Here is a 14,622-nt window from a genome sequence, read left to right as displayed (position 1 = left end):
ATTAGGGTTCAGAGAGGGCCATGGACATGAGATGGCAAAAATGGGAGTGGGATCCAGACCCTTGGATTGACTTCAGGTCCCATGCTCTTCCCACTATGTCACAGAAAACATCCACTATTCCTTCCTTGTTACAATTCTGCCTGAAAAACTGAACTCATCAGAATGTGGTCTGATCTGAAAGCTTGCAAACAAAAGAAAGGCAAATCTACAAAAGGCAAGTGTTTATAGCACAAATACATTATGTGTAGGAGGAAATAATAAGACTGCACTTAGTAAAGATTTGAAGTTCTGGGGTTTTATCTGAACTTCATAGGAAATAACAATAAAGAAGTTTAATTTTGTATTCCAGTTTTTCTTTCCAAAAAGTAGATAATATCTATCTGTCCGTCTGTCTGTCTATCTAACCATCCATCCATCCTCTACCTATGTGTAAGGGATATAAACGATCATACTCCTCAGGGGGGCTGCTTGCACCTGGCTCAATCTTAATTCTAAAGGGATACTCTGGTCACTGCCCTGAGCATTAAACAGGCAAACTTTACAATTAAGTCTCTAGCTCACTTCCACTGGGACTTGAGGTGTCAATTCTTGCAACAGCCTATACCCCTGAAAAGTTGAGAAGAAAAAGCAGAGATCTCTTAAGAGTTGTAAAAATGCTTTGAATATATACATATATCTGTATCTGTATATTTTTACTAATAGTCTGCATCTGACTGATACAAAGAAGCCATCAGTTTTAAGCCACTACAAACCTTTGTGGCGAATATAAGGCTTTATCTGGTTCCAGACTTTGGTCAGCAGGCTGAGTTTTAGACGATCATAAGGTGCATTTGATACTAAATTTGCAAGGCACTGTAAAACACAAAAAGTAGCTCATCAAAAGGCTTGATTAAACCACAGCATAGAACAAATTTTGCAGCATTTAATTAAAAAAGAAAAGTTTTCACACAACTAAAAATTAGCCCTTTTTGTTTTTAATAACACTTGTATTCTCATTGGTACAACTAAAGATAAAGAAGTATTTTTAGCAAATCATTTATTAGGACATACAGAGATTATAGATAAGATCAGACGAGTAGGTACAGACTTCCAAATAGTGTATTTTTAATAAAACTATTACTTAGTTATATTCTTAAGTCAAGTTACTTTTGAGCTATGTAAAACAGTATACAAAATTAAAACAGAGAAGCCTGCTCTGGAACCCACAGTTGGTACATTACCTTAATTATCTGAGTAACGGTCTGTGAGGATGACTCCGCCACCAAAGCTAACAAAAGACATCTGTGCAACTCTCTAATGCTGCAAGCGATCATTACGGAGAAGGGGGTAAAAGCCCTTCTGTGGTCACTGGTATCTTCAGCAACAGAAAGAAACTGCTTCGAGCCTTCCAAGATGGCAGATAAAACTTGCAGAGCACAGGCACGTGTCTGAAATTTCGGGATGATTCACATTGATTAGTTGAAAATTAGGAGTCAGATTCCCTTCTTCCTATACATATTTAATGTTCAAAGTATTTACAATCATTTTAATTGGAAGAATAAAGGCAATGGGATTATCTGTTAGTTCCTAAAAACTAGGCCACTTGCGTCCCACACCTAAAAAAAAATCTTTATTTTATTTTTATTTTAGAGACACAGTCTCGCTCTGTCACCTAGGCTGCAGTGCAGTGGCGCAATCGTAACTCACTGCAGCCTCAAACTCCTGGGCTCAAGCAATCCTCCCACGTCAGCCTCCCAAGTAGCTAGGACTACATGTGTGCCACCACACCTGGCTAAAAAAAAATTAGAAACCCATTGCTGTTAGGTGTTTTACAGTAAGAAATAAATCTAAGCTACACCATAGCACAAAAATCTGAAATCCTAAGCATGAGAATAAGAATTAGAGGCCTGGTTTATTCAAGCAGAATGCCAACTGAAAAGTTAGAACTAAACAGCCCATGGGGTAGAAAAAACACATGTGCCTAGAGTCTGTTTCCTATCAAAGTTCCTGAGAACATTATGCCTCATATTCCACTCTGAAGTATGTGTGTTCAATGTTAACTTAAATAGGACTTTAGGAACTTTGTGTACATACTGCTTGGCAGACATCATTAGTGATCCAACTTTCAGAAACAGTCTTAGGTACAGGAAATAACACTGCCTGCAGTGACAGTATTTGACAATTCAAAAAAGGAATACCATTAAGTACAATCTTATGAATGGAAAGGACAAAAAGTACATCTTTGTCATGGACTGCTGTATTTGTTAGGAAAGGTGTCATTGGCACCAAGATTTTCTTTATAAGGTTGAAAGATTACTTTCAATTGGTACTCAGATGATTTTGTAGTATTAGAAAGGAAAAGAAAGCCCAACTTTACAAAAATGGGATATAGGTAATAAGCATAGGACTATTAATACGGAATAATATTGTACTCTCTTTGGCCAGCTCATCCAAAAATGATAATTAACATTTTCAGTCAAAAAATCTAAAAGCGGGGAACCAACATTACAATTCTAGAATCTAACCTAAATAGTTACTCAATATGAAGCATATCTGAGTTTGGAGCAAAAAAGGTTTTCCCAAAAGCCTTCAATTATATTATCTCCAAACAACCAGGTAATAAATCACCAGGCAGGCCTTTTATAGAGTGGAGTCGTAGAAATCTAGACTTATTGCTCTGAAGAGAAATTTGAAGTACAGTAGCACCAGACTTCAGAATTAAGCATAATCCCCTAAGGTGGGAAATTGACAATGTATTAGGAAACCGTGTGTATATGTGTGAAAAAACGAGAGAGCGAGAGCATGAACACAAGTCAGCTGATCCAAAAAGGACTTAGATCAGGGGCTGGCAAACTTTTCTGTAAAGAGCCAGCAGTAAACATTTTATATTTTAGACTTTGTGGGCCAGTTTCTGTCACAACCACCCAACTCTGTGATTGTAGCATAGACATGTAAAGGAATAAACGTGGTTGCGTTCCAAAAAGACTTGATTTATGGACAACGCAATCTGAATTCCATATAATTTTCACATATCACAAGATATTATTGTTTTATTTTAAAACCATTTAAAAGTGTAAAAACCATTCTTAGCTAACAGGCTGTACAAAAACAGGTGGTGGGCCAGATTTGCCCTACAGGCCACAGTTGGCCAATCCCTACTAGAGGCTGGTCCGAACTCAACAAGATAGATCTTATGCTAAACCTTCATTTCTTTAGAAGACAATTAAAAATCACAATTCCAACAGCTCACAAACTGAATGAAATTAAAAATCGAATGGAAAGAAATGAACTAATGTTCCAAAAGTCAAAAATTTTAGCACAATTTTGGCATCTTAAGGGGAAAATCATGACTATCACAGATGAAAACAAATGTCATTGAAATTGGTTATTTTTTTCCACTAAGTTACAAAATCTATATAGAAATTTGATACTATATCAAATTGTACTTCTCACAGTTCTGAGTTAATTTCCTTTAAACTCTGTTTAACATATCTTTGTTGTTATAATTGTTACTTAAGATACTGAATCTGGTACAAGTTTTGCTTCTTTTGTTCTTATATCAATATTTAATATCTGGTTTACCAGTCCTAATCAGCACTTTCAGCAGAAATTACTAACGTGCAAGTAAATCATAACAGGTGTAGCTCTTCAGAGAGCTCATTTTGTTAAGTTTTTATTGTCTGAATATTTAAAATGATGAATGAAAGGCTTTTCAGTCTTACAGAAGTCAGTGTGCTTGGTTTTACTAGTGTATAGTTTCACCTCCTTGGACATGAAGACTTGTCTAAAGCTAATAAAACAGAAAAGTACTTTTCCTTTTTTGCTACTTAAGAACGTAGCACAAATGTTTGCTGAGGTAGCCTAGTCAATCCTAATTTTTTTCCTTTTTATGTGTGTTTGGTCTCAGAATATTTCTGGAAGGGTGACAAAGAAGTCCCTGCTGGGAGTGGGTACATTGAAGTTTCCATGCAGGGCACATGACTGTTCACATGTTATTTTATTGGATCTCACTTCCAAAGGCAGTTGTCTTTTACGTAACAGCATTTCAACATTGTGTCAGGGACTCTGGGTCGGGAGGTATCTAAGTGATATGGTTTAGCTGTGTCCCCACCCAAATCTCAACTTGAATTATATCTCCCAGCATTCTCACGTGTTGTGGGAGGGACTTGTGAGAGGAAACTGAATCATGGGGGCTGGTCTTCCCCCTGCTACTCTCGTGATAGTCTCACGAGATCTGATGGGTTTATCAGGGGTTTCCGCTTTTGCTTCTTCCTCATTTTCTCTTGCTGCCACCAGGTAAAGAAGTGCCTTTTGCCTCCTGCCATGATTCTGAAGCCTCCCCAGCCATGTGGAGCTGTAAGTCCAATTAAACCTCTTTTTCTTCCCAGTCTCGGGTATGTCTTTATCAGAAGCGTCAATACAGATACACTAATTAAAGACTGCCTGTTCTTTGCTAATACACTAAGCAAAGATTGCCTGTTCTTTGCTGGCCATATGAGAGAAAATCTACCATTCCATAACAGTTAACAATTCCAACCTTTTCATTCTCTTTTCTAGTTATACCACCTATTATCTAGATTTCGATTTGTTTTCACTTTTTATAGTTATCTAAAAGAGCAATAAATCATCATCATGAAATTTGTAAATCAGGATAATTCTCAAGGTACCAAGACAAAGGTTTGCCCTGTAGTTTGTTTCTTAAGACAAGTCTTGATGATATTCTCCATAATATGCGTTTATAACACCTAAGGAAATCATATCCAAGAAATTCTTAAATTAGTCTTGTTATTTTTATTGATAATTTGTTCTGTCCCTTTTGGAAGTGTATAAGATGTGCTCTCTGAAGCACATTTCCAACATGGAAATGTGATCATTTCCCAAGTACCACAGCACTGCCAAATCCGAATGGACATTTCTAAGTTTTCTTCTCCCCAATTAACCATTCTAGCATATTACGTTTCAATTTCCTAAAAGTAGCCTCTGTTTATTGTTGGCATTCTGACTGGAAGAGTCTAATCACCTTTCCTTCTGTCCGTTTGTCTTTAGAAAATTTCTTAGTACACCAGTTAAAATTGTGCTTCCAGCTGAGTATGCCATGGGTCATATCAGACCTGCCATAAACTCAAAACTAATCACTAAGCACTTCAATGACAAGATAAACTACAGTTGTCTTATTTAATCCTTGCTAAGAGGAACTCCAGCCATCTAACTCTATATGCACAAGGAGCACCTGAGATGACCACTTGGCCTGGAGTCATGGCAGCTCTTTTAACCTGGTCAATCCAGAATGCTGTTCCATTCTAATTACATGATCTGTTATTTTTAATTTTAATGCACATAACTTTCTAGAAGTCTTTATTTTAAAAGCCTGTCCCACTGGGCCAGGTGCGGTGGCTCAAGTCTATAATCCCAGCACTTTGGGAGGCCAAGGCAGGCACATCACCTGGGGTCAGGAATTCCAGACCAGCCTGACCAACATGGAGAAATCCCATCTTTACCAAGAATACAAAATTAGCCAGGCATGGTGGTGCATGCCTGTAGTCCCAGCTCCTCGGGAGGCTGAGACAGAATTGCTTGAACCTGGGAGGCGGAGGTTGCGGTAAGCTGAGATCTCACCATTGCACTCCAGCCTGGGCAACAAGAGCAAAACTCTGTCTCAAACAAACAAACAAACAAAAGCCTGTCCCATGACATCACTTACCACAACACTTTTTTCTAGCATATGTCTTGGTGCACAGTTAATCATACTATGGACAGACTGCAGAGGTATGCTCCAAGCTTTGTTGTAAACAATAATTACCACACTTATTTAAACCCTTCCAAGCTAACACTTGATTAAAAGAATCTCTTAAGTACGATCATTTCACTTGCCATTACACTGAACTAATTTAATTTCTTTCATCTTTTAAAATCCACTTTAAGTAGGATGACTTTTTTTTTTTTTCTCTAGGATTTTCTTGTGGCTTTTTGTACTGGATCTACAACATCTCCAGAAGGAAGTTCTGTATCTTTTTTCCTCAGCACATCTCTTGCATTCACCAAAGTTAAACAGCAAGAACAAGTCTAAAAGGTACCTAAATCAAGGAGATAGATAAGACCACTTTGCAATAGGTGAAATTTCTCATGGCACTTTAAGTGAAATGTAAACATTTAAAAATATATGAAGATATAAACATCATGAAAATTATTCCAATTCATTTTCATCAGCTATGACCTCATAACCTTTTTGTATTCATGTTCTAAACCCCCGTGTCCCACATCCCCTTGGCTGGGCAGCTGTGATAAAGATGATGAAGCTGGGCTGCTTCTTGCTCCACAGCACCATCTCGTTGGCCACTGCTGGCAGCTCCCCTAGCTGGAGGGTCTTCAAATATATATTTTCAATATTTTTAGTAGCTTTTATTTCAATTACTCTAATGGCTTCATTACTGATTTATTTGCCACCACTCATTTTTCCATTTTTCTCCTAGGTTCTCATTCACTATTGATTTAGTTAATTTGTAAAATTTCTGCCAGTTTAATTTCCTAGGATAAGGAGTATTTGAAATATCCCACAAGTCATTTTTTTGTGTGTATATAAAATTGAGGCTAATTTATTTTTCTTTACCTTGTAAAAGCTTCTGATGGGTCATCCAGAAATTTTCTTATATAGTAAGTTACTCAAGGAGATGACTCATATGGAATTCCAACGTATTGTGGGTTACCACCCCTGACCCCTTAAGGAATAATCTTAAAAACAGAAAAGGAACAATATGCTGTTGGCCTAATTAAAACTTCTCTTTGTGGGTAGCTGGTTACCTGAGGACACCCAGATGCCATTCAGCATGACTTTTTAATGTTCATTATTGTAAACAGCAGGCTATTTTCCTTACTTGGTTAAGTGGCTAAATTCTGGAGAAGAATTCACATATTCAAGCAGAGGCAAATATTTGATAAGCCATGAGATATCTTGCTATAGGTATCCATGCCTGCCAATCATTTTTTTCTTCTTTTTAAAAATAAGTTTTTCTCATTAAAATATGTAAATATTTATTACACATGATTTGAAAACTAGAAAAGTTGCAAGAAAAAATCATGTTTGGGATCCTACTGTATACATAATTCTATATCCTGTGTTTTCACAGAACATTTTGGGCATTTTTCTAAGCCTTATGCATCCTTCATAGCCATTATGTACCATGATATTCTACCGAGTTGTTTAAGCCATTTCTGATGTTTTCTTATTATAAATACCACAGCAATCAACATTTTCATAAAAGGAAGAGAAGCACAGCTGCTTCAGTGCAGTTCAAGGGAGACACCAAAGTTAGAATTCAGTGTGCTCAGGCTTCAAGCAAGCCCTGGGGCAGGAAGCGATCCTACATGATCAGCCTCAGTGTATTATTCACATAAGCCCACTTCCTATTTTCCTGTCTGTCCAGTGGTTCTCAAGTCGGAACTTGGGTCAGTGTTACTAAGAGCTATATTCAGATCAGACAGGATAAGGCAGAGATAACAATAAGGATCTGTAAATTTTTTCTTCCTATTATAAAGCTTAGAGTTTAAATTCTCTTACCTTTGGAGAAGGGTCTTTCAATGTAAGAGTCATCAAGGACACTGACTGTGGGCTGCCAAGTTCAGGCGTATCAGGAATAAAGGCTGACCAGTAGCCATAAAGAACTTTTTTTTCTATCGATTTTATAGTAGAAAGAAAACAAACTAAGGCTCCTTGGCGAACTTTAGCTTGGTAAGACCTTTCATAACCAAGAGAAAAAAGAAAAAACACTTAAAAAATCATTTTAAAAAAAAATGCAAACATGAAATGGTATTTATTTCCACCAATTCAAATGATACATTCAAAAATTAAACATTCTAAATAATTCCTAAAGATGTCAACGTGTTATTAAAAATTTTTCTTTCAAACTACAATCAAAACATGTTAAGACAATTTGTTTCTATAACAAGTTATTAAGGCTGACAATTAAAAAACACAACTGGAGAACAAGAGGGCAACATTTTGATATCAGGACACTAGTGTTAGACATGAAACACTGCTGAGTATCCATCCATCCATTCAACGAATATCTACTGAATGATCTATGTATGTGCCAGGCATCATGCTGAGGCTGCCAGACATAAACAAAGCCCCAGCCTTGACAAGCTAGGCAGCGAGGGACAGTTAAGGAGATAACTATCACATGTTACGAATAACACCAAGGCAGAAAAGGCTTCCCGGGGAATATGATTTCTGAGCCCATATCAAAGATGAGTAGTGGTTAGCAAGACAAAAAGGCAAAAAAGAATATTCTAAGGAGAGGAATGACATGTGCAATGGCAGATCAAGAGAACAAGTCATGTTCTGAATAACACCATGCCCCCCAGAAATCAGGCTCTTCAAGTTAAATCACATGCAGCATTCAGGTTAAGTTATAAACTTACATGCAACTTAGAATACAAGGTATAAAAATGTAACAAAATACTACTACCTCATTTTACTCTGCATGCCTCCTTCAGCATCAGAAAAGTCTGACTCACTACTGCTGACCCTTTTCCAACTGGAAGAAGTGAAGGGTGAGGAGACTCCATCTTTTTCTGCAGCTCCACTTCCATCTAAAGGCAAACTCTGGACACCCAGGGAGGAGGGACACCAAGTGTTCCCTTCATGCAGGTTCACTCTGCCTGTGCCAGTGACTGGGGCTGCCTCTATTTCACCACTGGATTCCTTTTCCTCCTCCTCTCCTTGCTGGATTTTCTTTGGTTTTACTTTGGATTTTTTCTTTTTATTCTGATTGTGGGAGCAAATGAAGACATATATAATAACTACTTCAGAATGGCTTTTCACTGAATCGTTACTTCTTCATTTTAAAGTGACTAAATATGTCCCCAACATGTAGTTTAAAGAAAGAAGAAAAGAGAAAAGAAAAAAGTGGAACTTCTTTAATACCCTAAACATCAGGCATGATGCTAAGTGCTTACTGTCTACTATAAGAAAGAAGGAATGAAATACATGAGACACAGTAAAACACGTGGCCTGGGTTTAAATTGTACCTCTGTGCCTTGGGGCAAATCATTTAGCCTCTCTTGAGCTTGACCTTGCTTATCTGTAAGTATGCGGCTAATACCTCCTACCTTGCACATGTGTTGTGAAAGTATTCAGCCTTCTCAACTGGAATTTCTCAAGAGCATTAAAGCCTATAGAAAATGACTTGAGTGTCTATTTTATCAGTTCTCCGAGTAAGATACATAGCTAGTACCACTCCACATGCCTGCACAGAAGAGACGGTAGTCCATTACATACAATGCTCATTTCAGGGCTTTGGGTCTCTGTAGAAGTAGATACTAAGTAGAAGCCAGTTTCTTTCTTTCTCCCTGTTACTTTCTTTCTGATATCCAAGTATATCTGGAATCTGTGTCTTCCTCCACGTTCTCAAAGTCTGTGGCCTTGAGGAAGGAAGTTCCCATTACTTCTATCTTGGACTACTTATTGTGGCCCCCAGATCCATATTCTTTTATTTGCTATCACAGTGATTTTTCTGACACAAATCTGACCACATCATTCCCCTATATAAGATTCTTTAATGAATCTCTATTGCCTACGAGATAAAAACCCAAACTACTCAGCCTCCTGTACAAGAATCTTATCATTTGGCCTCTGCTACACAACGGCTCCACTCTTTCTCTCCCCGCACTGAAACTCTAGTCCTACTAGTTAACAAATGGGCAATATATACTCTCATTCTCTATGTCTATGCATCTTTTGTTTTATCTGCTTGAAACACTCATTCCTCCTTGTCTGTACTGCTACTCACTCTGAAATCTCTGTTCAGCTACCACACCTTTAAAAAGCCTCCTCTTCCCCCTCCATTTAGACTGAGTGTCCTCAATGTGTTCCCAGAGTACTCTGTGAATATTCTAATGAGAGAAACAATAATATTGCATTGTAGTTGTTTATTTATCCATCTTTGCCTTCTCCCTCAAACTCCTAAAAGCAGCCAGAGTCTATATACTTAGTGCTTAGCACAGCGTCTGGAACACAGCAGATGTTGGGTAAATGCTGAGTGAGTGAATGAGTGAAATAATTTCTAATAAGAAGCACTTTGATCAGGTATGACATTTCTGGAAGTGAATCCTTGGCCATACATCTGTATGCTCCAGGTTCTCCAACCAAAGCACGAGGGAGATGGCAGCTTCTGGAAAGGCTGGGAAATCAGGAGAATGTAAGGTGTGGAGGCGGTGCGCTGACTGGTAGGTGGGCTTCTAACAGTCTAGAGTGGGGTTGGCAAATTATGGCCCAAAAGCCAAACCCAGCCCAGCACACAGCCTGCTTCTGTAAATAAAATTTTAGTGAAACACAGTCAAGCCCATTCATTTACATAGTGTCTATGGCTGCTTTTGCACGGTTACAATAGAGTTGGTAGTTATGACAGAGACCTGAAGTATTTACTAGCCTAGTAGAGAAAGTTTAGAGAATGTTTGTTGACTCCTGGTCTTGAGCATCATGGGGATGAGAATGCTTGGTTTGGGGTATAAAGTGAATGCTCATTTTTATAGCTGTTATACTGACTACACCTCTAAGAAGTATAAGATGCTTTAATCGGTACTTTGAGCATCAGATGAGTTTAAATTTACTATGCTAACAACCCTAAACTGAAATAAAATTCAAGGTAGGCTTTTAGGGTAGTAGTGATGCAAATCATAGAAAACACACACAACAATCTATTAAAAATAAGCCACAACTTAAATCTAAATAAACATAAATGTACCAAAGTTGGTCGAGAAGCACTGGATTCTGATTGCTGTGGTTTGATAGGTGTTCGCCCATCATACTGAGGAAGCGGAGTTGGGTATAACACCGTGGGCATCTCTATGTTTAGTCCAGGGAGTCCGTGAAACATGAATTTCTAATAATGATGAATAAGGACACACACGCACACACGAAACCAAAAAAACCATTAATCATAAACCATTAATCATAAAATAGAACTATTTACCATGTCTGGATCACAACACTCATAGATTAATGTTCAAAAGCCTACTAAGGAAATATAAATGAGACAGAAAATAGATACCTTGAAGGCATAGGGCTTAAAGAAGAGCTGAAGTTTATCTGGCCTCCAGCTGGATTTGGTTTGGTCAGATCAAATCAGGTCTGGTTTTAGTTTCCTTATTTATTTATAAAATTTATCCAATTACTTTATCTGTCTATAATTTTTTAAACAAATTTATCATTTTTATTTACCTATCTCCACCTATAGCTATCTCTCTATTTGATGTGGGAGCAAGAGAATGCCACAAGGAAAGAATTACTTCTTACTTTGCTGGCTGAAGAAGCTGGGTCCCCGGAGATGCTGGCCTGACTTTCCGACTGACTGGCACGCTCGGAAGCTGCCCATTGACACACGTCTTGGTTGGCCTGTCTACTACTTGGAGGAGAAAGCCAAGGAGAAGCACTGGCTCTTCTTGTACAAACAAGTACAACATAGTCTATAATTAAATATTCTATAGGTCATACCCCCCTACCGATTCCCTTCCTAAGATTCATAAATAATTTTAAATTTTTGATGCATTTATTAAATGGAGATTTATTTTCTGTTCTTAATATTAAGTGTCTTTGAATATGAACATTTTTGTCTACTCTCTCAAAATATATGTAAGAACTTTTAATACCTCAAAGTTAGCCTTAGAATAAGGATGTAAAGTCGTCCTTGTACCATGGGTTGAAACAGGAAAGACAATGATCATATGAAGACTTGCCTTACCTTTAGCACAGCTAAAAGTGCTCCAAGTTCATCAGTCTGTGTTAGTTTCATTCTCCCACCATTTAGAAGTGACTGTATACCTTTTAATGCATTTTGCAATAACTAGGGGGAAAAGGGAGACCCAGTTAGAAGGCAGAATAAAATCTGGTTGTCCAGGAATCAACTTACTAGCACCACTTAGGATGGAAGAGAGACAGTCTCTAGATGATGAAAAAAAACTTTATTATAGACACACATATACACACACAAAGCAGAGATGAAGATCCAAGGAGACCTAATAAACTACCATGAATTCTTTTCTAGAAGAAAAGAATAATGAAGTGGTCTTATTGTACATGTTTATAAACCACTATGGTGGTACAAATGGTGAGCAAGAAAAAAGAGAGAAGATGTTTAGCAAGAAAAATGTGACAAGGGATAAAAAAGATAGCACAGATCAGAATTGGGAAAGCTCTGTAATATGGCAAACCCAGCCCTCTTAAAAGCAAGGGGATGTATGTGGGAACTGATGATAAATTATAGAAACTTGGTTTCTGGAGGGCAATTCTGACCAAGATTGATTTCTTGACTCAGTAATCTCATTTCTAGAACTCTCTCCTTAAGAAACACTTCCGACATTGGGATGATGTGAACTGTAGCCTTGTTTGAAATAGTAGGAAAATTTTTAAAACTTCAATTTTGATGATTATGATAATGATTATAAAAGAAGTTAACCCTCTGCTAAATGTTAAACTCAACAACAACAACAGTAGGCCCTTTGAATGCTTTATTTCACATACTTCTCATAAGAACCCTACAATGTGGTTATATCAGTCCCTTTTCAGGGAGGAACACAGAGGCTCCAAGAAGTTAACTAACTTGTCCAAGGTCTTCCAGCCATAGTAGTTAGAAACTATGAGGTATATTAACAGGAACTGAATAGATGTCCCAGAGATATTAAGTTTTAACAAAACAAGAAAGTTACAAAACAGCATGTTAAATATGATCCCACTTAAAGCTGTAATTATGCTCATTTACATATAGAAAAAAAAATCTGAGGGCACACAGCACAAATTGTCTTCAGTGGCTATATCTGAGCAGGAGACTAGAAGGAACTTTATCTCAGCTATATAACATTTGAAATGTGTTACTCTAAATTTAAAAGATGTTAATAAACTGTCGTTTGCATCGTATTTTTAAAAAAGAAATAAAATATTGCAGATATATTTGGTGAAATCTCTCTTTACTTTCATCTTAAAGATAGTCACTAGCCTGCAACTATTGCTTTTATACTCAGAAGGAAAAAGAATAGTTTCCTCTAAAAACCTAGAATTGCAAAATATAACAAATAAAAAGCTTCTTATAATTTAAACCGAAATGGTATGATTTTAGTCTTTTTAGGTTACAAACATTTCATATATGTGTATTTCTCTAGACGAAGCTAATGGTGCAAATTAAACTCGTTAGTAACACTTTTCCAATCTGCTTCTAGACACATCCGCAACATTCACTAGGTCAATGATAGTCCACTTACCATGCAAAATGTGATATCATCCATATCAGATGATTTTGGAGACTGTAAAATAGTCAGAAAAGCTTGGAAACAGACATTTTGGTAGGGCTCCTCCAAATACGGCTGTCCTGGCACACTAAACGCATACAGAGAAAACAACTCAAACTCAGTCTCCTTTAAAATGAGGCTTGCAAAAGACTAAATAAAAATAGCAGTAATATAGACTATTAGAGTTGGAATATACCCTTGAGTGCAACTATGCTATGGAAAATTATTATTTTGGTTAATTAGTTACTGCTGGGGGACAGGCACAGGGCTAGAATGAATATAGAGGAAGGGTGGTTTCCATACAGAAAGGTTACAGAAGTTTGTGGTAGAAGAACTACGGAGAAAGAAAAATCTTGTTTTAGTTCTGCTGTTCAGTCTTAGGAGGGAAATAATCCAGACAGGTCCTGTCAAGCTAGAATCACACATCTGTACCTGCCTTCCTACTCGCTGGACAGCACTGTGCTATGCAGAGACGAGTTCACATTTGTGCTGCTCATTGTCTATTGCCTACTGTGAGAATCGAGGGTGAGCAGCTGGGGCTGTTTCCATCTTCTTCAAAGAAAAGAAATTGCCCTTTACAGATACATCTCACCAGCACTTAAAATTTGCATGAATATATCCTTCTAAAAACTTAATATGCTTAGAATTTATATCAATAGAAAACAAAATTTTGACATACTGCACATTATGTCACTATTACCACATTTTAGGAATATGGTCCTAGTCTATTTTTTCCTTCTTTACAAGCAATACTAAAATTAACAAACAACATAAGATGATTTTATTAGTAAAGTACATGGGAAATGCAAAGTTAGTTATTTGTCTAAGTTGGCTCTGGCTTCAGGCACAGGGAACTACCTACAAAGGGCCCAATAGAGGCACTATCTTATTACCATTGAGAAACTTGACTGGAGCCACATACCTGAGACATAAGTTTGCCATACAATGTACTGCAGCTCTCCTGACTTCAGGATCAGACTGAGCCAAGTCACTCAACTTCATTAAGAGTCCGGTGTTGCCTAGCAGCTCTGGGAGGTACTAAGAAAAATAAGAGTCAATGTAGGTCAAAGAAAAGCTTCTAGGAAAATATTATGTTTTAGACAGATTTCTTCTTTCTTTCTTTTTTTAACTAAATGGCAGTTAAGCACCAAAAGACTAGCTGTTAGATAAATGTCTCAGATGGATATGCAAAGATATGCCAAAAAGCATCAATAATGATCATTACTCCCAGCCTAGGTAGCTGCTGATGCTCTTTAGTGTGGCCGTATGGCTGATGGGTAATGATAATATTAAGAATAATGTTTACTATTTACCGAGGGCCATGAACTTGACACGTATTGTCTCACTTCATCCTCAGAGTAACTA

The 14,622-nt window shown here is 37.4% G+C and overlaps 1 protein-coding gene across 3 annotated transcripts in view; it reads right to left on the bottom strand.

Moving 5' to 3' along the window:
• The window catches only part of HEATR6 (HEAT repeat containing 6), a 36,625-nt gene that overhangs the window by 16,400 nt on the left and 5,603 nt on the right, over positions 1 to 14,622 (bottom strand). For all 3 annotated transcript variants that reach the window (XM_001140673.8, XM_063799094.1, XM_063799095.1), the window contains 8 exons: positions 14,180 to 14,295; positions 13,231 to 13,345; positions 11,718 to 11,819; positions 10,722 to 10,859; positions 8,445 to 8,743; positions 7,535 to 7,712; positions 1,221 to 1,427; positions 753 to 852 (listed from right to left, as the gene is read on the bottom strand). In XM_001140673.8, coding sequence (XP_001140673.2) covers positions 753 to 852; positions 1,221 to 1,427; positions 7,535 to 7,712; positions 8,445 to 8,743; positions 10,722 to 10,859; positions 11,718 to 11,819; positions 13,231 to 13,345; positions 14,180 to 14,295 — 1,255 coding nt within the window. The remainder of the gene's footprint in view (positions 1 to 752; positions 853 to 1,220; positions 1,428 to 7,534; positions 7,713 to 8,444; positions 8,744 to 10,721; positions 10,860 to 11,717; positions 11,820 to 13,230; positions 13,346 to 14,179; positions 14,296 to 14,622) is intronic.

This window comes from Pan troglodytes, chromosome 19, assembly GCF_028858775.2.
Source record: "Pan troglodytes isolate AG18354 chromosome 19, NHGRI_mPanTro3-v2.0_pri, whole genome shotgun sequence".
In the NCBI taxonomy this organism is placed as follows: domain Eukaryota; kingdom Metazoa; phylum Chordata; class Mammalia; order Primates; family Hominidae; genus Pan; species Pan troglodytes.
Note: the sequence above shows the minus strand (reverse complement) of the source record. Positions and strands in the feature narration are given on the sequence as shown.